General features: G+C 55.0%; 1 protein-coding gene across 5 annotated transcripts in view; it reads left to right on the top strand.

Moving 5' to 3' along the window:
* CFAP65 (cilia and flagella associated protein 65) overlaps positions 1–22,322 on the top strand; it is a 36,672-nt gene extending 14,350 nt beyond the window's left edge. For all 5 annotated transcript variants that reach the window (XM_047723019.1, XM_047723016.1, XM_047723018.1 and 2 more), the window contains 22 exons: positions 460–597; positions 2,030–2,275; positions 2,864–3,088; positions 4,086–4,244; positions 4,444–4,594; positions 5,038–5,166; positions 5,991–6,204; positions 6,523–6,651; positions 11,497–11,673; positions 11,982–12,048; positions 12,194–12,304; positions 14,510–14,701; positions 14,802–14,960; positions 16,313–16,456; positions 17,040–17,153; positions 17,349–17,456; positions 19,333–19,377; positions 19,597–19,796; positions 20,090–20,221; positions 20,751–21,224; positions 21,910–22,047; positions 22,152–22,322. In XM_047723019.1, the coding sequence (XP_047578975.1) occupies positions 460–597; positions 2,030–2,275; positions 2,864–3,088; positions 4,086–4,244; positions 4,444–4,594; positions 5,038–5,166; positions 5,991–6,204; positions 6,523–6,651; positions 11,497–11,673; positions 11,982–12,048; positions 12,194–12,304; positions 14,510–14,701; positions 14,802–14,960; positions 16,313–16,456; positions 17,040–17,153; positions 17,349–17,456; positions 19,333–19,377; positions 19,597–19,796; positions 20,090–20,221; positions 20,751–21,224; positions 21,910–22,047; positions 22,152–22,314 (3,615 nt within the window). In that variant the 3' untranslated portion in view covers positions 22,315–22,322. The remainder of the gene's footprint in view (positions 1–459; positions 598–2,029; positions 2,276–2,863; positions 3,089–4,085; positions 4,245–4,443; positions 4,595–5,037; positions 5,167–5,990; positions 6,205–6,522; positions 6,652–11,496; positions 11,674–11,981; positions 12,049–12,193; positions 12,305–14,509; positions 14,702–14,801; positions 14,961–16,312; positions 16,457–17,039; positions 17,154–17,348; positions 17,457–19,332; positions 19,378–19,596; positions 19,797–20,089; positions 20,222–20,750; positions 21,225–21,909; positions 22,048–22,151) is intronic.
* Positions 22,323–22,739: the final 417 nt, after the last annotated feature.

The following is a 22,739-nucleotide window of genomic DNA, read 5'->3' as shown; positions in this document are numbered from 1 at the left end:
ATTTTAGGTTGAAGTGGTAAGATTTGGGATCCGTTGGGATAAATAAGTCATATCGCTGAAATTAACTTCTCGTCATTTCACTTTGTTACTGTGGCTGCTCGAACACGTAAAACTACCTTTGTGGCTTGCCTTCGTGGCTCGCGTCCTATTTCTTTTGGCGGGCGCATCTCTAGGCACATTCCTGCAGGAGAAATGCTGTCCTCGCACCCCAGCCTTGGCCCCAGCCTGCTGCTGCTGTGGTTATCACAGAGCCTATTTGCGGGAGCGCCGAGCGCGGCGCCTGTGCACTACGGTCAGAGCCGCTAAGATGGCTGTTCTCTGCACTGTCTTCTCAGGGAGACCCTGTCCTCTCTCTGTGCCTGGTGTGGGACTCCTGTAGCGCAGGGGGCAGGCTGGGGGGGCCCCGCAGGGTCAGACATGGGACTCTCAGCTCGTCCACTGGTCTGGCCCCCTGTGCAGGTTCTGCAGAGCTATAATAACATCGAGGAGGACTGCACCGTGTGTCCCTCCTGGTGCCTGACCGTCCGCACACGAGGCCACAGCTATCGTGCTGCCTTGGAACACCCTGTCCCTCAGTATTCCCTGCATGCCCCCAAGGTGAGCATGGCCCCAGCGGCAGTGGGAGGTAGGACGGGGGAGTTTGGTCTTGGTCCCGTCCACACTCTGCCGGCCTTGCATACATCCCAACAACCTCCCAGGTCATCCCACCCTCCCCACCGCTAGGTCCTAGGGCTCCGGGCATGGAGGGCTCTCTCGTGGGCCAGTCTGGTTTCGGACCCCTGGCCACTCCTTGCTCCATCTGGAATACTCCCCGGCTCTCTCGCACTGAGATTGAAGATTCTCTGGCTCCTTCATTTGTCTGTGCCTTGTTTGCTAAGCACCTGCTCAGGGATCTGACCCCCCACCATGAGCCCCTGGCCTTGGAGATTGCCCAGGCTCCTGTGGGTCACAGAGCTGGACCCTCGGTTTCCTGAGTCATAATTCCCAGGCCCCTCCGAAGAACCGTTGGAGGCCAGGTCTGACCCGAGCAGCCAGATGACAGAAGGCTTAAAAGCATCAAGCCTGGACCCAGACGGCCGAGTTCCAGTCCTGGTTTCTCCTTCGACAACTCTTTCCGGCCTCCCTGACCTTTGTCATCCTTTCCATCCATCTCCGCTGCCCTCATGCCTCATATAGCTGGAAAGGCACCCCTCTAGGGCTCTGTGCTGCACCCCCTCACCAGCTGCACTTCTGCTCTCCAATCCCCACCCAACTTCACCACCCGAGATTCAGCTCAAGTCCCTCCCTGACTGCACGGGGTTCCCCTCCCTGATCCCCGTCCCTTTCTCGTGGCTGGTTCATCCCAGTGGTTTGTGGCCTTTACCACTGTCCATCTGATTCTGGGCCTGTGTTGCCCAACCCCCCACCCAGCTGTCCCAGCTGGGTGGGCGCCCTGTCCGAGATCTCAGGCCTTGTACGATATGCCTGGCCTAGCTCTTACCCTGCAGCTGACCATACCCTACGCGCTTCAGGAATGTTTGGAAGCTGGGAATTCTGGGGCTTTCCCCTTCTCGAAGAGGAGCCAAGGGGTTCCTCTCAGCTGTCTGTAAGAGAGTTATCTAGAAGGGACTGCTGATCCAAGAGCTTCTGGACCAGGATCTCTGAAAGTGAATTCTCCAAAGGATGATTTGTGGGCACCCTAAAATGAAAGACCTCCTTAATTCTGAGGAGGAAGTCTCAGATGTCTGTGTTTCCTGGGCTCACTTCCCTACGACCACTCCCTCTCCCTGTCTGGAGGTCTCTGGAGGACAGAATCATTTTTGGGTGCCAAACTGTGACCCTCTGTTCCCTGCTCGCAGGGGAGTGACTGGGATGTGTGGAGGTATCTTGGCTCTCCTTGAAGACAGGCCCAGCCAAGCCCACACAGACTTCCCTGAGCCCCCGGGTGTCTGGACTACCGAGGGATGTGGTGCTCGCGTGCGGATCAGTGGGGTGGGGGAGGAGGAAGCATATAGATCTGAGCATGGATCCCTCTTGTTGTGCACCCCAGCTCTTTCCTGCAGTGTCCGCCGGCGAACCCTCCTACCGTAGCCTGCTCTTGATCAACAAAGGCTCCATGATGTTGACCTTCAACTTGGCCCCCCAAAGCAGCTCAGACATCTCCCTGCGGCCCAGTTCAGGCCTCGTGGCCCCCAGGGCCCACCAGATCTTCCTCATCTGTACCTACCCCAAGGGCAACTGCTGGAAGCAACACCTTTTCTACTTGCAGTTTAATTTTTGTCCCCAGTATCTCAAGGTAAAAGGCAGGGCTAGGGGACCGGGTCCTGAGGAGTGGGCCATAGTCTGGGGCTTTCCTTCTCAAACCCAGGTTCTGGGGTCGGCCTCCAAATCTCCCCTAAAGGAGCCAAGGGGCTGCTTTTCCCCCCTCCCCCCAGGAAGTGCCACAGGAGGGCAAAGACCCCTTGGCCCCATTTGTGAACAGCTCTCCCACCCTCAGGCCCAGCATGTCGACCTCAAGGTGTCTGGGACAAGAAGGGATGCAGAGGTCCCAAAGAAATGAGTGGGGGCAAAATAAGACTCATTGCAGGTTGCAGAGGGAGGTGTGGGGTTGGGCCGGAAAAGGAGCCAGGCTGGTGGGCCCATATCTGGCCCATGAAATGATCGGTACCTCCTGTCTCGGTCCCTGGGTTCTTCTCAAGAACCATCTCTTGGGTCGGTCTCCACCTACTCTGCCTTGACAGAAGCTGTCTGTGCCCAGGCTGGAGGAGGGCCTTTTGCCTTCCCTCCCCGGGGAAAAGCTGCCCACCCGTGGCCTCTCGGACATTTGGGGGAGCCAGGGCAGCGGGGTGACATCGGGGCCCTGCCCTCCCTCCCCCGGCCCTAGGAGGTAAGCATGCAGAGCCGGGAGGAGCCCCTACAGCTGAAGCTGGACACCTCTAAGAGTGTGTTCTTCAAGCCCACCTGGGTGGGCTGCTCCTCCACCAGCCTCTTCACCTTCCGTAACCCCTCGCGTCTGCCCCTGGAGTTTGAATGGAGGATTTCCCAGCCATACGGAAAGATCCTGGCCGTCCAGCCTGTGCGGGGGCTTATCCAGCCCAGTGAGAGCCTTGTGAGTGCCCCACCCTGCTGCTGCCCCCCACCAACCCCACCCCTGTGCTCCCATCTGCATGCTCCCCGCACCCTGCCCACAGCCAAGGCTCACACTGGGGAGAGTCTACGTTGAGCTGGGGCTGCTGTCTCTAAGGAGATACAAGGTCACCTTCACTTTGACCATCATCTCTTACTCACGCCTCTCCGGAGGCCGGACTTACAGTGTATACCCTCCCATTTAATCGATAACCACCTCCCCTGCCTTACAAGCAGGTGGGACAGCTACCATGGTCTTAGCCCCCATTTTACAGAGAAAAATTGAAACTTAGAGAAGAGAAAGACATTTATGAATATTACAAATGAGGAGGTGGAGAGCTGGCACTTGAACCACTTTCAAGGGGCAAGTCCTCTCTCCATCCGTGGTCCCCAAAGCTGCAAGATCGCTGCGAGGTGGTTTGGAGCAGCTGGGTTTGGGGCCAGGTGGGTGCGTATCACGAAGGCGTGAGGAAGGGGAGTCCTCGAGGTCTCAGCAGCAGTCCGGAGTGGGGCGCTGGCTGGCACCCAAATTAGCAGAGCCCCATTTCCTAGTCTAGGGCCATATAGACGAGTTGGGGAGGCCAGACACCAGAACCACCAACACATGGTGTCTGGAAGAACCCAGGTGGTAGTCAGGGAGGCGAGAGACGGCATAGACTCTGGAGTTGGCTTCAGGAGCTCACACTCCAGCTCCCACCAAGCCCCTCGTCAGCCGTGTGACCTGGGGCAAGTTACCCCACTTTTCTGTCTCCAGTGTGTCATCATAAAATGAGGTACTAAATAATACCACTTACCTCATGGGGTAAAGGATGGAGAGGCTGAAGGAGTGAACATAAAATCCGATGCGTGGGAAGTGCCCAGCACAGGGTTAACACTCAGAGGTACCGTAGCTTGGTCCCCCACTGTGGGATCTCCTGTGGCCAGGAGTCTGGGCAAGGGGTTTTGGAGACCCCACGCAGGGATGATCTCTGTGACCCCAGACGCTGACATGGACCTTCAGCCCTCTGGAGGAGACCAAGTACCTGTTCCGAGTGGGGATGTGGGTCTGGGAAGCCGGTCTGCCCCCAAACACCAAGCCCCCTGCCACCACCCACTACATGCTCAGGCTCGTGGGCGTGGGCATCACCAGCAGCCTCTCTGTGAGTAGGAGAACCCTGGCAGGTGGGGCTGGGGAGCTGCGGGCCAGGGCACAGTTGGGAGGAAAGGCCCCAGGGTGCCCGACTCCAAGAGGGCAAGGGATGGGAGCTGTCTAGCCCTCTGGCCCTGTACTCCCTCGTTAATTCTCTGAGGCCAGGGGTGGGGAAGCCAGGGCTGTGGCCAACTGACTCTGGCCCTCAGGTGAAGGAAAAGGAGCTGGAATTCGGGAACGTGCTGGTGAACAGCAAGCAGTGCAGGTCGCTGATGCTTCTGAATGATGGCAACTGCACCCTTTATTACCGCCTGTTCCTGGAGCAGTGCAGCCCTCAGGTCGTGGACAACGGGCCTCTTGGTACTCGGGCCCGGGCCAGGGCTGGGGCCAGGGAGGCAAGCAGTGAGGGACGATGGTTAACCAGATCATGCTTTGGGGGAAGGCAGAGCAGGGCTTGAAACTTGGTGCTTCCACCTTTTAGATGTGTGGCATGGGGTGGGTGACTCTCTGAGCCTCAGCTGCCTCATCTGTAAAATGGGACGATTGCCGGCACCTGCCTCCCAGGGCTTTGAGGCAGAGTGAAGTGCTTAGCAGATGCCAGTGACACAGAACGTGGTTTCCTCTGTCTGCCCTGGGAAGAGGGACTCTGTTCCCTGTTTTCCTGTCTCTGGGCCTGCTCTCTAGCCAGTACTCTGCGCCCAGGGGAGGGTATGTGGAAAGGAGCAGGAGGAGAGGCTGGGACTCTCTGGCCTGCACTAAGGGCTTCTTCTGCCCTTGACCCCACCCGGGTCATCCCTGAGCAGCCCTGCAGCTGGACCGCACAGAGGGGAGCCTGCCACCCCGGTCCCAGGACACCGTCTGCTTGACCGCTTGTCCCCACCAGCGCTCCCAGTACTGCTGGAAGATCAGCTATGCTCTCCTCTCCCACAGAGGTACGTGGGCCACCTGAGAGGAAAGGGGACGGACTGTGTGAGCGGGACCTGGGGTGGGCGGGTGCCAGGGATCCAGACAGTGCCAGCAGGGTGTGCATTAGCATGCTGGGATGTGCTAGGGTGACTGGTGTGTATGCCTCATAATGACCACATCTGTCCACACAGATGTCCATGTATGTGTGTGCACATGTGCCAAAAAAAAAAAAAAAGTCTGATACGTGTTACCCCATGAATGAATCTTGGAAAATGTTATACCAGGTGAAAAAAGACAATCACCAAAACCCCACATATTGTATGATTCCGTTTATGTGAGATGTCCAGCCAGGACAGGCAACTCTATAGAGACAGAAAGTAGATCATAGGTGGCTGGGGGATGGTGTGGGGGGAGGGGAATGGCAAGTGACAGCTTTTTGGTACCAGGCTTCTTTTGGGGGTGACGGAAAGGTTCTAAATTAGATAGTGGTGATGGTGGCACAGCTCTGAATATAGGACAAATCTGGATTGTATGGGTTAAAAGTGTTAATTTCATGGTATATAAATTCTACCTCAATAAAGCCGTTAGTGAGAGTCAGTTTGCAAACAAGCGATGGCACCCAGTGAACACCGCGATGCACACAGAGGGTTTCAGACAATGCCTGACACATAGAAAGTACCAGACGAGGCTTGGCTGTTCTGGAAAGGTCCCAGAGCCTGGGAGATATCTGCTGCTCCTGACAAGGGTCCTGGGAAGGTGGCCAGGGGTCCTACATGCTCAGCCTGCATGCTAGGGCCCGGGGCAGCGGAGAGGTGAGGTCACTCCTCACGTCCACACCTCTCTCCCCTAGATAACAAGGCTGGGAAGAGGCAGGAGCTGTGTTGCGTCTTCCTGATGGCTGTGTACCCCTTGCTCTCCATCCTGGATATCTGCCCCGTGGGCAGCGCCAAGGGCATCACCCGGAAACACCTGTGGCGCCTCTTCTCCCTAGACACCCTCAACAGTTACTTGGAGCGTGACCCCACCCCCCAAGAGCTCACCTACGAGGTGCCCACCCGGCACAGGTGAGATGGGCCCAGGGCGGGGGCAGGGTCTATCTGGGGTGTTCTTGGAGCTCTCTGCCCACACCCTCCCCCCGGCACCAGGACCTATCCATGGAGCGTCTCCCCATCTCCCCCCAAATTCTTGCCCATCCCTAGAGCGGCCTGAAGAAGTCAGGGATGGGCTCAAGGTCACAAGTGCTAGCCCACCCCAGCCCCCGAGTCCCAGATTCTCCAATTCTCACCTACAGGAAGATGATTGCTTGGCCAGCCATCCACCCCTGGTGGGGGGTTCCATACTGTCTGCCTCTGTCTCTGAGTCTGAGTCTCTGCTTCACACAGCACAAGCCAGATCCCCACTGTCTTCACCCATCTGAAGCTCGACTTCAACTTCGGGGCGGCGCCAATGGAGGCCCCACCCTCGGTGGTGCTCCTTGCCCTGAAGAACCACGGAGTGGTGTCCCTGGACTGGTATGAGGGGCTGGGAGGGGGCTGCCCGGGGGCCCGGGAGGCAGGTGCTGGAGGCCATCTCTGGCTCCGGGTGGACCTGGCTGTCTGGTGCCTGTGAGCAGTGGATCCCCTCCTTCATGGGGGGGAGGCCAATGTGGGATTGGGGATCATCCTTCAGTGCTCCAAACCTGTCACTGCCCGAGACATGGCCATAGGCTCAAGAGTGGGAGAGACTGATGGAGCCTGGCATGGTCATCCTAATTACTTAATGAGTGAGAGGTGTCCTAAGGGCTCCTGCTGCGTGCCAGGTACCAATTTATGAGACTTTTCTCCTCCAAGCCTCACACCAACCCCAGGGGAAAAAAATCCTCCTCTGCTGACTCTTGCAGATGGAGGCTAACTAAGGCCGCTCATCCATTAGCAGGCAGAGCCGGGTTCAAAGCCAGAGTGTACCGGTTAGACAGCAAGAAGTCTTCAGAGTGCCTCCGTGTCCCAGGCACTGTGCTAGGCAGTGGGGCACCCCCAGTAAAGTTTCAGTCCAGGGAGGCCAAGCCTGTATGGGGCTGAGTGAAGATCTCTGGTGGGGAAGGACAGGGACAGGCTGCCACCGAGCTGGTGTCAGGGAGGAAGACGTGGCTGAGAGAAGTCACTTGGGCTGCGGGAAGGCTGGAGGCTGGCCGCAGGGCAGGCTGCGCCTCTCTGGTCACAGCAGCCCAGGCCTGGAGCTCTGAGCCTGCCAAGCGTGGCCCTTCCTGTGCTTGACTTTCCTCCCGTCGGGGCCCCAACTTGTGCCCGGTAAACATCCTGTTTCCGTGCCAGAGCTTTTTCTTGTTGTTCCTCTTCACCTCTGCCACGCGTCTCGACTTCCTAGTAAATTTCCTCTTGATGACGTCTAACTTTTCTTGCCTAAACGGAAGTGATAAAGAAGTGCACCCACTGGGGTCAGGCTTGAGAGAGATAGCCAGGGGCATGTCGGGGGCTGGAGTGGGGTGGGGTGGGGTGCTTCTGCGATCTCAGGAACCTTCCTACCTGAGCAGAGTCTTGGGGTGAGGGCAAAGCCAGAGGGAGGCAAGCAGGGAGGCCGGCTCCTGTCTGAGAGCGGCCGGACTATGAGTAGCTGAGGGCTCCTGGCCCTGATGACTTGAAGCTTGGCAGACAGGGCTGCTAGCCAGGTGGGGAAGGCCCGGGGCCCGCCAGAGCTCCAGATCCATCATTCCCTGAGGCTACTGGTGTGGCCAGGAGCCAGGCACTACAGGAAAAGCGGGCGTTAGTCCCTCCTGGCGCAGAACAGGGTATTTTGGTGGATTATGCATGCAAGTGTGTTTGTGTAGGAGCAAGCCAGCTCACACTCTCTGTGGAGAGAGTCCAGGTGGCTGGAAACCGAGGTGGGAGGAAACCCAGGCAAGGTGCCCACTGAGCTGAGCCCATCCATCAGGAGATCATCTGAGGTTCAGGAAGGCAGTCCGTGCTTCTTCCAGGAGTCCAAGCACAGCGAACCTTCCTTGGAAGGCTTGACTCTCCTAGGTTTTTTGTGTTGTTGTGTTTCCTTTCAATTTCTTAGAAGGCTATTTTTGAAACTTCTAGCTGGTCTTTGCTGAGCTCATAAAGAACAGACTGAAGGTTTTATTCCTGCCAAGATCAGTAAGAAATGGGGAGTGTGGACTTGGCCTGGAGGCAGCCGCAGGCAGGACAGAGTGAGAACCCCAAGAGGGAGGGGAAGCATCGGAGGGAAGAGGAGCCTAGAGTGGCCTTCCCCGTTCCCTCCTGGCCTTCCCCATTCCCTCCCGGTCTTCTCCCCCTATGCCTCTGCTCCTTCCCAGGGAGGTGGAAGGCCTTACCAACATCAGATACTCAGGCTAGCACCTCCTGGTCCCTCATGCACTCATTAAGTCTTGGCTAAACGTTTACTGGGGGCTTCTAGGCCTGGGCTCCCGACATGGCCCTCAGAATCGAGGTGCTGACAGGTCCAAGCCTGGCCCCCCAAGAGCTGCAGGGGTCTGAGGCAGGGTGATGTGGGCTGAAGAAAGCTACAACTGAGCTAGACCAGCAGCATAGGGAGAAGATGCAGAGAGGCTGCAGAGAACCTTCCAGACAGGGATGCCTGGATGGCTCAGTTGGTTAAGCATCTGTCCCCGGCTCCAGTCATGATTCCAGGTTCCTGGGATCAAGTCCCTGTCGGGTTCCCTGCTCGGCTGGAAGCCTGCTTCTCCCTCTGCCTGCTGCTCCCCCTGCTTGTGTTTGCTTTCTCTCTCTCCCTCTGACAAATAAATAAAATCTTTTTAAAAGGCGGGGAGGGGGGAACCTTCCAGACAGAGGGCCTGGTATCTACATGCATAAGAGAAAAGGGCTCAGCCCACCTAGAGTGTTGACAGAGAAGGAGGATGGGGTCCCGGATGTGACTGGGAAGGCAGACAAGGGCCACGGCATCGGGACCTTTCTCCTAAGAGTTTGGAATTCTTCCTGAGGGCATGGTGGCGATGTAAACGGGGACAGGGGACAAAGACATGATGTACCTTTGAGACCTGCCACTCTGGTCTAGGGTGTGGGGTGCAGGGAGAGAAATGGACTAGCAGCCTGAGGCAGGGGAGCCAGCAAGGGCGCCCACACTAAGGGACTGGCAGGGAAAAAGGGGTCAGGATTATTTGGAGGGGGACTGAGCAAGGGCAGCGAGGAAAACAGAGGTGTTGAAACTACCCAGATAAGCCCCCCAAAGTAGCAAGATCTCCACTTGTGCTGCAGATCAGTATCCCCTGGATGAAGTGAGAAAGCAGTTTATTCACCTGTCAAAAGACACAAAGCAAGCAACTCCCCGGCTCCTGCTGCTGTCCGCTCCTCTGGGGGTGATGGAGGGTTTGTGGGGGGCTTCCATCCCCAGCCCGTGTGCCATCCACATGTGAACACAGCCCAGGGTTATTCTGTTTCCCTTGAATTTTTTTTTACAGTATTGGCACAATGCTGTGCATACCGCTTTCTTTTAGATCATTAACATTTTCACTCAGCATTATGCCCATAACATTCCCTTCAGATCAATACTGATCAGTGCATAAAACTCTTTAACTCTCTTTTAATATTTTTTTAATTGATTCATTTGAGAGAGAGTGTGTGTGCAAAAGAGAGAACATGAGCAGGGGGAGGGGGAGGGGGAGAAGCAGACTCCCTGCTAAGCAGGGAGCCCGATGCGGGGCTGGATCCCAGGACCCTGAGATCATGACCTGAGTCCAAGGTAGACGCTTAACCCACTCAGCCACAGGCGCCCCTTAACTCTTTCTCTGTAATATTTGGCATAATAATCCGTAATATGAATGGCCCTGAAGTTATTAAACTCCTCCTGTATTGGATGACATTAGTTGTTCCCAGTGGGTTTTTCTTTCCCCCACTACAAAGAAAGTTGTAATAAACATCCGTGTGCATGTGTGTGAGTTGCTGTGCGCACGTGTGTGAGCGTGAGCATGTGCACGTATACCTTTATTCCTGCAGGTTAGTTCCCCAGGAGAAAATTCCTGAGTCAAAGGGCTCATGCAGTTTTTATTCTAGTAGATGCTGTCAAAATTCCCACAGCAGAAAGTGGTAGCTGTGCCCTCTTCTCCTTTCCTGTTTGAAGGTGTCTGTTCTTTCAAAACTTCCCAGTGTTGAGTGGAACTGTTTATCACATTCCTTTATTTTATTTTATTTTATTTTATTTTATTTTATTTTATTTATTTGACAGAGGGAGACACAGCGAGAGAGGGAATACAAGCAGGGGGAGTGGGAGAGGGAGAAGCAGGCTTCCTGCTGAGCAGGGAGCCCAGTGCGGGGCTCGATCCCAGAATCCCGGGAACATGACCTGAACCGAAGGCAGAAGCCTAATGACTGAGCCACCCAGGCACCCCATGTTTATCACATTTCTGATGTGAAACTATTTTAAGACTGATTCAAGGGAGGGGTGCCCGGGTGGCTTAGTGGGTTAAGCCTCTGCCTTCGGCTCAGGTCATGATCTCAGGTTCTGGGATCGAGCCCCACATTGGGCTCTCTGCTCAGTGGGGAGCCTGCTTCCTCCTCTCTCTCTGCCTGCCTCTCTGCCTACTTGTGATCTCTGTCAAATAAATAAATAAATAAAATTTTTTTTAAAAGAAAATTCCATTAAAAAAAAAAAGACTGATTCAAGGGAGTCTAGGTTTGCGATTTCCTCCATTCTTTGAACATTTCCCCTTTGGCTGCTCCCTGTTCCTGCCATCTGCCCAGTTTGAGGGCCAGTTCTCTGCTGTGTCTCTGCAATCGGAGGGGTCCTCCTTTTCAGATCATAACTCGGGGACCCCTTCACCTCTCGCTGTGTTAACCAGCTAGAGGGCAGTATGCACTTTCCCACAACGTGAGGCATTTGGGGGCCATGAATTCTATGCCCAGACTTGCTCTAGATTCGAGAACACCAGCCCTGCTGGGGCATCTGTTCTCCGCCCCAGGCTCACGCTGGCCTAGACACCCTCCCCCTGGAGGGAGGGGGGCCTGGTGTGTGCTGCTGGCATTTGTAGGTGCTTCAAATGGCCCTTCCTAAGGGCTTTGTCACACAATCATCCCCCTGGGGTTAGTGGCTAGCTAGCTCAAAGTTACCCGTATACACGGGTTGTCCCCCTTGACTCCTGTCCCTGACGATGGAAGCCCCAGTCTCCACTTTCCACTCCATCACCAAGGACCTGCTGCCATTTCTGGGTTTGGCTTTGGGGTTGTTAGGAAGTGAGAGTCCGCTAGAGCCATGTTTGCTCAGGCACGCGTGGGGCAGCTTGCCAAATCGGGGGGGAGGGAGTAGGTCCTGGGAGGCCTCTATCCACTCCGCCTGCCGTGCAGAGCTCCCACCTCTCTGTTCTAAAAGGCTTGCACACCCTCTTCCAGGGCCTTCCTCTTTCCAAGTGACCAGCAGATTGACCTGGAGTTGTGGACGCAGCAAGCAGAGTTTGACACCACTGAGCTCCACCAAATGCGTGTGCAGGACAACTGCGTGTTTTCCATCAGCCCCAAGGCTGGGAGCCTGAGTCCCGGGCAGGAGCAGGTGGTGGAACTCAAATACAGGTGCTCCTCCCACTGCCTGTCCACACTTCCGGTCCTGGAGACCCACCCCACCCCCTGCTTTCCCTGTGCTCCCAGAGTAGCTCCTCCTTGGACTCTGGTGACTCCACCACCAGGGTGCCCACCGCCAGGGGAGGACCCCGTCCACCCACTTGGCAGGGAGGTTTCATGTCCCTCTTGCCCCATCCCAACTCGGGGGGTTTCTTCCACAATCTCCCAGGGGCTGGCCCTCTCAAAGCTGCAGGCACTTTGCTCTCCTGTGGGTACTGGGGCTCTGTAATTTCAGCCCAGACTCGTCTCCTCCCTTCCAGCCACGTGTTCGTTGGCACTGATCGCCTCCCAGTGCTCTTCAAGGTGTCCCACGGCCGGGAGATCCTGGTGAGACCCTTGACCTCATTCTGTCCTGGACACCCGAGAGAGGAGCAGGGAACTGTGCCCCTGGGGATCTAGGGTCCAGAACTTTGGGCTGGGTGCTTCTTTTCTTCCTGGGGAAGGACGCTACTCATGGGCTTTCTATTTCCAGCTAAATTTCATAGGTGTGACAGTGAAGCTGGAGCAAAAGTACGTGCACTTCACCTCCACTAGCCACGAGTTTGTCCCTGTCCCCATTGGCAACACACTGCCCCCAAGGCAGGTGAGTGGTCTACATTGTCCCAGTTACCAAGAAGCCTAAGCATTGATCTCTGTGTATCTGCATCAGCCCTCTACAGGGTAACAAAGACCTTGCCCTCCAGAAGTCCTCACGCTGAGAGGTGGGGCTACAGGTCAAACACTGAGTTTGGGCAACTGAGAGTGATCCAAGATGAGAGGCTTCTGCTTCCTGGTGCCTGGTGCGAAGCCCTTTGCCTCGTTCCCATGTTCCCATGCAAAAGCAGGGGGTTCTCTCCCCTAACACAGGATTCTTCGAACTTCTTTGACCAGGAATCACACTAATATATTTTGGATAATAATCCCATAATAATCCCATAAGTACGCAACATATACTTAAAACAAAATATCACAAATCAGTATGCACACTATTACATGCAAAGTGTTTGGATGTTTTCCATTTTTATTTTATTCTGTTCCACCTGCTAAATTGCTTTCATGACCTGCTCACTAATAGGTCTCAGCCCCAGGTTGAAAATTGCTGCTCCAGGAAGGAAGTTTTTCTGGAGTGTGAAAAACTAGACTATGAATCCTTGCGAAGCTATAGGATTTTCTTTATCAAGTGGAGGGAATTAGGTTCCTTTGCTCTGAACATGTACACTGGAAATCTCCCAGAGGGGGATGTAGTATTTTCCCAAACATGTCATGGCTGTGAAATTTCTCTTTTTTTTTAAATATTTTTTTAAAGACTTTATTTATTTATTTGACAGAGATCACAAGCAGGCAGAGAGGCAGGCAGAGAGAGAGAGAAAGGGAAGCAGGCTCCCTGCTGAGAAGAGAGCTGGATGCGGGGCTCGATCCCAGGACCCTGCGATTATGACCTGAGCTGAAGGCAGAGGCTTTAACCCACTGAGCCACCCTGGCGCCCCGACTGTGAAATTTCTAACCATTTAGAAGTCCTTGTATTTCTGAGCAGAAGTCTCTGGTCGTCCAGCCTAGAGTCAGAGGAATGGGCTTTCCGGACCTGGGAGACCACCCTTTACCCTACTGGCTTCCTGGAAGCCCCCCTGCCCCTCCCCAGGCCAAGGCTGCAGAGGCCCAGGTCCTTGAAAAGGAAAGCACTGATTGGTGCCCCCTGGAGAGCTTTCCTGAGAGACTAGACCACTTCCCTGTGGTCCTGAACATAGACCATGGAAAATGCCCCCAGATCTAGAGCCAGGAGACCCAACTGTGCCTCCAAGCAACCTCCAGAACTGGCCAAGCTTCCTCTTTCACTCATGAGAGGATGACAGACGGTGGCCTGGACCCATGAGAGGACAGCAGAAGTAGAAGTGAACAGATTTAACTTACATTGTGGAGGCAGAATCATAGGGACTTGCTGGGGCTAGCTTGAGAATGTAGGAGAAAGAGAGGGATTGAGCTGTATTGAATTCCTAGTTTGAGCATTTACTGAAAGGAGGTGCACTCCGAGGCAGTAGGGAGGTAGAAATAGGCTTTCGAGTGAAGAGTTGGGTTTTTACCACATTTGAGATGTCTGTGAGACAATCCGTGGCTGGCGAGGGGGCAGGAAGGGCTTGGGAAGCGGAAGTCGGATACCAGGTCTGAAGCTTGGACGTGGCCCAGGCTAGAGAAATAAAATCAGCATATTCAGGAGTGCGTCCTGGGAAAGATGAGGGGACAAGACCTAGGTCCAGATGAACTGTTTGCTCTCTCTGGCTTCCATTTTCCTATCCTAAAATGAAGGCTTGGACCAGAAGATCTTGGGTTTCTTCCAGGACATTCTGTGATTCCCACACTTTGGAGTTAGTCTTGGGGGACATCATAGCTTCCTTCCCCTCCCTCATCTGCCTTTAAGCAGGACTGCCTCTAAGGGCAGACGTGGAAAGTGGCAGCCTCCCGGAGGGTTAGAACAAGAGCCTGAAGGGCTAGAAGGGTGCGTGCATGGACAGTTCTGTAAATCCCCACGCTAGAGACACGAGTGTTAGTGTCGCCTTTTACCTTGACAAAAGTAAATGAATAGCAAATAAGGATTACAGATTATCCTAAAATGTCCCAGACTGAAAATACAGTTACATACTTCTTGGATGATCAGGCCATAATGGAAATCAGAGGTGGTTAGGGGGTTCTGGAGCAGTAAAGTCACATCATGGAGATCAGCCTGTCCTCCCACCGTGGACACAGAATTCCAGGCTCTCTATGCTCCAAACCCTGATCTGGTGTGGAGACTTCATTATTCCTGCCGCCCTTGCAGATTTATGAACTGTATAACGGTGGCTCGGTGCCCGTGACATACGAGGTCCAGACCAACATCCTGTCGCAGGTTCAGGAAAAAAATTTCGATCACCCCATCTTCTGCTGCCTCAACCCCCAAGGGGAGATCCAGCCGGGCACAACTGCTCAGGTCTTGTGGATCTTCTCCCCTATCGAGGCCAAGACTTACATGGTGAGCCACAGCCTGGGCTGAGTAAGGGTGGGGGTTGGTGTTGGCCTCCTCAGCAAGCCTTGCTCTGACCAGTCCCTTCCCCACCCTCCTAATTTCCTAGGTAGATGTACCGATACATATCCTGGGATGGAACTCAGCCATCATCCGCTTCCAGGGAGTGGGCTATGACCCCCAGGTCATGGGGGACACAGCCCCATTCCACAACATCTCCTCTTGGGACGACCACTCCATACATTCTAGGCTGATGGTTCCTGGACAGGTAGGGGTAGGGAGGTGGAAGGCCTGAGGCCTAGGAGGAGCCTGAGGGCCCCAGGTGACCAGGGCAGAGGGAAGTTGGGAAGGAAATGCGATAGAGGTGATAAGGAGGGGATACAGAAGTAAAGCCTGGAACCTGCCCTCATCGTGCACGCAGGACTGGCTCCATGAGAGGCTTACCCTGCCCCCTAGTGCCCACAGGTGTTCCTGCTCAAGTCACTCTGGGCATTGGGATGGGGATTTTGGAAGGGATAGAAGGAAGCTCTCCCATTTTAGGGCTATAAAGTATTATCTTCATACAGAACAGTCCCTCCCTGGACCTAGATGGATTTTGCCATAAAATATCTAGGGTCAATAACCCCATCTTTAGTTCAAACACACCCCACTGTTGGGACGTCTGACCCATTCATTCATCCACCCATCTGTCCATCTCCTCCCACTGGCCCACATGCTCATGTTTTTTTTTTTTTTTTAAGATTTTATTTATTTATTTGACAGAGAGAGATCACAAGTAGGCAGAGAGGCAGGCAGAGAGAGTGAAATGGAAGCATGCTCCCTGCCAAGCAGAGAACCCAATGCGGGACTCGATCCCAGGACCCTGAGATCATGACCTGAGCCGAAGGCAGAGTCTTAACCCACTGAGCCACCCAGGTGCCCCCCACATGCTCATTTACTCATCCATCCAACCATCTGCTCACCCACTTCTCCATCCATCCTTCTGTACAGCCACCCAGTTGCTATACACCTATACAATGGCCTGTCCAGCCTTCCACTCCTACCCTCTCTGGACTCTAACTGCATGACAAGCACTTTGGAGGCCCTGAGGACACAAAGAAGAGCCAGACAAAGTCCCAGCTCTGGAGACATTCAGGGTCTGGACAGAGAGAAAGTGCCCCTCCCATGTGACCTCAGTCTTTCCAGACCCCCTACTATTCTGTTCCCATTGACAATGCCAACTGCTGATCCCCCCACCACCATTAATCTATAAGCATTCTTCAGGGATTCAAATTATGTTGGCTTTAGTTCTGTCTTCTCTAAGCAAATTCTGATTTCTCAGCCCTCCCAAACCTATTTTAATGGTCAAAAGCATAAGCTTTAGTGTGAGACTGTCTGGGTTTATCCCCATTGTGCCTGTAAGAGACCTTTGGACAAATTCTTTATGCTCTCTAAACCTTAGCAGCACTGGCTGCTGCTAAAGCAGCACTTTACTGGCTGTAAAGTGGGGACAACAATAATATGTGTATCACGGGGACATGGTGAGGATCAAATGCCTGTGAACTGCCTACCCTGACGCCTGCCGAAGGCACTCGGTAACTTCACCTCCCAAAATGGCTGTTGTGTTGTCTCCACAAACAGAACATCTTCCTGTCCCAGTCCCATATCTCCCTGGGAAACATACCTGTGCAGAGCAAGTGCAGCCGCCTGCTGTTCCTCAACAACATCTCCAAGAGTGAGACAATTGTCTTTGAGTGGCAGCTGAAGCCTCTAGAGTTTGGGGAGGTGAGAGTCCCATATTTCCAGAGAATCAGAACCTCTAGCAGGACTCCAGACCCACCTTATTCCACCCCATCCTATCCCATCTTGTCTCTTCTTACTCCATCTCACCCCAGGCCATCGCATCCCGTCCCATTCCATCCCACCTCATCCCACTAAATCCCACCCCATCTTATCCCACTTTATCCCACCCTGCCCAATTCCATCCCATCCCATCTTATCCCATCCCACCCATCTCACTCCATCCAACCTCATCCCATCTCATCCCATCCTGTCCTATCTTACCCCATCTAACCCTATCCTACTCCACCCCATCCCAACCCCATCTTTTCCTGTCCCACCCATCTCACTCTGTCCAACCCCACCCCATCGCCCACCACTCTACCCTACACCACCCCATCCCAACCCATCCCATTCCACTGAATCTCACCCCATCCTATCCCATCTTGTCCTATTTCACCCCATCTAGCCCCACCCGTCCCCATCCCATCCCATCCCATCCCATCCCACCCCATCCTACCCACTCCATTTCATCCCACTCTATCCCATCCCTGTGAAGCTCCAGAGACCCCTTCCCCCAAACAAACAGGTGTCTGTGAGTCCCATGACAGGAAAGGTGGCTCCTGAAGAGACGATTCCCTTTGTGGTGACCCTGAAGGCCTCAGTGCATGCCAGCTTCTACAGCATGGACCTGGTATGCAAGGTAGGACCAGCATCAGAAAGAAACCGGGATGGAGCATAGCTCCCAGTACTGGGATGTGGCGTTGGGAGTGGTGGTGGTCTATGAGATCCCCAGACCTTTACTGAAAGGCAGGGGCCAGCCCCTGGAAGAGTGAGGGGTCCACAGCACACAGGTCCTCCAGACCTTGGCCTTCTCCCTCCTTGTCCTGGGCTATAGGTATACCGACAGAAACTCCTAAATCAATACCATAAGGAACTACAGGAGTGGAAGGACGAGGAAATACGGCAGGAAGTGGAGTTCACCATCACAGATAGGAAAGGGAAGGTGAGTGGGCCTTGAACACCACAGATCTTTCTGATTGGCCTTACCAGAGGGGAGAGAGGTGGGGGAGTGAGGTGGTCCTACATGCAAAACTGGCCAGCCTATCCTAGATCAGCTTGCTTCCATTAGACCAAGCATAGCATCTCCCCAAGAGACTCTCTTCTATACACAGAAGACTGGCTGACCATTCCCAGCCTCATGTAGCCAGTGTTTAATGGGTGCCTGCTAAGTGCTGGGCACCGGGGAGCCAAAGGAGGCAAGACAGCTCACCTTCTGATGGAAGACGGTGTGGGGCAGGGGTTTCAGAGGCAGGCTCTGGAGACAAGTTGCTCAATTTCGATTCTTGGCTTTGAAGATTTCTAGTTCTGAGATCTTGGTCAAGTCACTTATTGTCTCAGTTCCCTTAACTATAAAACAGGGGTAATGTGACATCTGGGATTGAGTTAAAAATAATCCAGGAGTGCCTGATGGTGCAGTCAGGGAAGCGTCCGATTCTTGATTTCAGCTCAGGTCATGATCTCAGGCTCTGCCCTCAGCAGGGAGTGGGGTTGAGATTCTCTCCCTCTGCCTCTGCCCCTCCCCCAACTCACTCGTGTATGCACAGGTGCTCTCTCAAATAAATAAACAAATCCTTTTTTTTTTTAATTAATTTATTTGACAGACAGAGATCACAAGTAGGCAGAGAGGCAGACAGGGGGTGGGCTGGAGGCAGGCCCCCCACTGAGCAGAGAGCCCGATATGGGGATCGATCCCAAGACCCTGGGATCATGACCTGAGCCAAGCCGAAGGCAGAACCCACTGAGCTACCCAGGTGCCCCTAAATAAACAGATCTTAAACAAAAATCCAGAAGTGGGGCACAGATGAGACAAGACTGGCCGTGACCTGCTGATTGTTGAAGCTGGGTGGATTCTTGGTACATTCTCTCTACTTTCCAATGCATTTGAAATTTTCCATATTAAGAAGGGTAAAAATAAAAGTTTAAAAAATATTTTGAATGCAAGTAAAATGGTGTCCGCTTCACAGCACTGTTGTGAGGATCGAATGAGTTAAAGCCTGTGAAGTGCCTACAACAGTGCCTGGCACCCAGGAAGCAAGCACTAAGCAGGCTATTCCTATCTGTAGGGGAGCCAGAGAGTAAACGTGAGACCACACATCCCTCTTGGTTCCTCCCCCAGCTTCCCAGCCTCCCTGGGCTGCTATTCTTTTTTTTTTTTTAAGATTTTATTTATCCATTTGACAGAGATCACAAATAGGCAGAGAGGCAGGCAGAGAGAGAGGGGGAAGGAGGCTCCCCGCTGAGCAGAGAGCCCGATGCGGGACTCGATCCCAGGACCCTGAGATCATGACCTGAGCCGAAGGCAGAGGCTTTAACCCACTGAGCCACCCAGGCGCCCCTGGGCTGCTATTCTGCACCTTGCTCACCTCTGTCCTCACCACACTCAGCCCCCAGGGAGGCTCTGCACCCCTCTGAAGGTCTGGCCCAACTATGAGGGCACAATCCCCTGTCTGGTGGGTGTGGGAGAAGGGATTTCTGAATTAAATCTTAATAAAGGAGAGAATTTCCTTATCGCACTGAACTGCAAAGTCCCGAGGCACGAGGACAAGCACCTTGGTACCGTCCGTGCATATTTGCTGGCATCTCCTTTTTTCCCTTCAGTTGGGTGATCTGATGTTCCTTGTCTGCGGGCAGCACTTCCCTAAGGAAGGTCCTAGAAGGGGGTGTGGCTGGGAGGTGGGGGAGATCAGGAGGGCAGCCGGTCCTGGCATTGGCTGCTGGGACCTCCCGCCCCCCACCTCGTGGGCCGGCAGAAAGGGTAAGAAGAGGGGAGTCCCTCCAGTCTTCTTATATCCTAAATACGGGTCTCTTTGCTTCCATAGGGAGGAGAATATTGTAGAGCCTGTGTCCCTAAGAGGAAGTACAAGGTGAGCTCATATGCCCCGTCTCCTTGGGATAAATTGAGCAGTCCTTTCTAGCTCCCAGAAGGAGCTAGAAACTGCTGGCCCAGCCTCCTGGAAGGGAGGGATGGAAGTGCCAATGGGTGGGGTCACACTTCGATTTGGCTCCAAAGGCCTGGGTGGGGGGCTACAGACACATCGGTGAGGGAGTGACATCCTGTCATCCACGTCTCTCCCTTTCCAAAGACGCTGCCCCCCATCAAGAATCAGCAGCCTCTCCACCGGCCTGTCAGCTGGAAACTTAAGATCCCAAAGAAGAAGATATTCTGGCCCCGTCCCCAGCCGCCCTCGCCAGGCATGCTGTGCTTGGGCCTCACGGCCCGTGCTCATGCCACCGACTACTTCCTGGCCAACTTCTCTGACTTTCCCCAGCACTTCCTGCACCGGTGAATTCTCAGGCAGGGAGGGGGTTTCTGCCGCCTGGGAACCCACCTAGGCTTCCTGCCCTTCCTCCTTCCTTCCCTTTCCAACTTGGAGCCTCTCCAGGTCCTGTGCTGACCCTGGGATTTGGGCTTTGGTCCCCATATGCCATAGCATGACATTTGGGCCAAGGCGGTGGGCTGTCCCAAGCTCATCTATGTTCTCCTGACTGCATGACCACCGCCACTGCTCATGAACCGCCCCCCCCCCCAGCATGGTGGCTTTCCCAGGCCACTCAGAATGTCATGGCCTGCTCCAGGGAGCTGCCAAAGAGGAAATACCACAAGGAGGAAAAGTTGGAGTCTTCTGAGGAAGAAGCCCCAGACAAGTGGGCCCCCACGTCCAAGCAGGAGAAGCAGCTCCTGAATGACTGTCTCACCACCATCATCAGGTGACCCCCCAGACCCTCACCATCCCGGTCATCTCACCAGCTCGGCCAGCCAGCTCTGTGTCTACCCATGGCCCCTGAAGTCCCAGCCCTTCCTTTCCTGAAAAATAGAACTTCCTCACAAGATCCTTCTACTGGTGGCCCCAGGCCCTGCAGGATGGGGCAGCTCTAATGGAGCTTGCTAGAAGGATCCTCAGGGATGGATCCTGAGTTCTGTCCTGTCCAGGGCTAGTAGATAAGGTCTGAGCCAGTTCACTGTCTCCCTGGGGTTCCTGTCCCTTATCTGCATAACTCTGACCTCCTGGCTCTGCCTCTAAGAACCCACGGAGCCCAGAGATGCCTTCCTCCAAAGGAGGGGTGGGCGGGGCAACTGACTAAGGGCTGGCCTCCCCCATCAATCACCCATTTGTAGACACAGAAGTCAGGAACTGCCCCTTGAGGCTTGGCTCTGAAGCCAGAGCCCCACAGGGGGTGTAAAGTCCCCCTCGCAAGCCATCTCAACGAGGACCTCCTCCTCCTCCCTTCCACACAGGGGTCTGCTAGAAGACAAGATATTCCATGAAGCCGTGGACCAAAGCCTGGTGGAGAAGATGCCTTACTTCTGCCAGTTCTGGAATGAGCAGTCAGCCAAGATCACGGCCCAGAGCAACACCCTGCAGTTAGCACCTGTCCTGTCTCCATCCTCTAGCAGCTGGGAGGCCAGCAGAGACAAGGAGTCCGAGGAGGACAAACTGAGGTGGGACAAAGTGGGAGAAGAGGAGGAGAAGAGTGCAGAGGAAGAGGAGGAACTGGAAGAGGAAGAGGAGGAAGAAGAGGAGATAGAGGAGGAGGAGACAGGCAAGGGAGAGCTGGAGGAGGGGGCGAAGGAAGAGAAGTTGTCCTGGACGGAGACTGAGCCCACACTGCAGCCCACATCCCAGGAGTCCCTGAAATGGCGTTGGCAGCAGCAGCTGAAGGTCATGGTGAAGGAGGAACAAGAGCAGGATGAGAAGGAGACCATCAGCCGGTGAGCAGCCAGACCTGGCTGAGGGTTCGCAAGGCAGGTGTGTGCAGAAGGATCCCAAGAGGCCGAGGTGCGCTGGGAGCCAGCCTCTGTCTGGGTGCAAGGCTCTTCCCAGCTCAGCGTTCAGTGACATCCCGCTGGTACCTTAAGGCCTTCAGCGAGGTATTTACAGAATGCCAATCTGGGCTTTAGTTTTTCTCTCCCGGACCTGGCTATTAAACTATTTTCTAGCACACCACTTCAGGGCATAGTTGAATGGTTTTCTAGAGCCAGAAGAGAAGCACCAGCTTTTCCTGGAGGGCCTTTGCCTGGGGCTGCTCTGTGGCCCTTCCTGTCTGCTTTGGGATCCCTTAGGCCCTACTCAATTCCTTGGGCACCCTCTCACAGCTTGAAGCCTCTCCCCAGACCTGGCTCTGAGATGGGACCGACAATTGCCTGGGTTCCCAGCCCACGACTTGTTCCAGCGGCAGGATGTTTGGCCACTTGGTCCCTTTAAGCCACAGTTAGAGCGTCTGTAAAGTTGGAACAAGGATGCCTTATAGTGCTGGGCGGGCGGGGAGTGGAATGAGAATCCACGTAGACTGAGCCCAGGGCACACACGGCACCGCACGGAAGAGGCCCGCGGAGAACACGAGCGCCGTCAGTGGCGGTGCTGACACCCGCGTCCTGCCCCCATCCCCGCCCGCAGGCTCCCAGCGTTCGCCAACCTGCAGGAGGCGCTGCTGGAGAACATGATCCAGAACATCCTGGTGGAGGCGAGCCGCGGGGAGGTGGTGCTCACCTCGCGGCCGCGCGTCATCGCCCTGCCCCCGCTCAGCCTTTCCAGGTGTGAGCGCCGACTGCGCCGGAGGGGCGCGAGGGGCGGCAGGGGCGGGTAGGCTCGGCCCGAAGGCTCTCTCCAACCTCCCTCTGGTGCTTTCTGTCTTCCAGGATTGAGACTCCCGACTTGCTTTCGGCGGCGCCCCTTGGGCTGCAGCAGGCCGAGGTGTCCCGCCTGGTGGTTCCGCCCCCTACCGACTCTTTGAGGATGCCACACCCCAGCCCCGCCGACTTGCGGCCCTCTGTGCGCCCCTCTCCACTGCCCGGCCACTAAAGCATCTAGCCTTCTGTATCTGCCTTCACTTTATTTCCCCAACGCAGAAGGAATTCTCGAGCGCGCTCTGGGAGGGACAGATGGTTGGAGCGGCTGAGGTGGACTGCGGCGACCCGTTGCAGGCTTGGGGGTTGGGAGGTTGCTTCTCTCCACTCCGCCGCGTAGCTGGGCCAGAGTTCCGGCCGCTCGCTGCCGGGCGCTGGACCGGGTTTGGCCAGTGGAGGGCGCTTCGGGCGGGCCTAACTAGCCTTTACTGCGGCATTGCCTGGCTGACAGAAACTGAGCGCCAGGCGGTATCCGCGCAGCAGGTGGCTGCAGGACGAGGCGACCACCCCTCCCCTTTCCCCGTTGCTTCTGCTCCCTGGCTCGGCCCCTCCACCGCCGGCCTTTTCTCAGCATCTGTCTGGCTCCGGGGACTGAGCTAA

The sequence above is a fragment of the Lutra lutra genome, chromosome 3 (genome assembly GCF_902655055.1).
Source record: "Lutra lutra chromosome 3, mLutLut1.2, whole genome shotgun sequence".
Lineage (NCBI taxonomy): Eukaryota > Metazoa > Chordata > Mammalia > Carnivora > Mustelidae > Lutra > Lutra lutra.
Note: the sequence above shows the minus strand (reverse complement) of the source record. Positions and strands in the feature narration are given on the sequence as shown.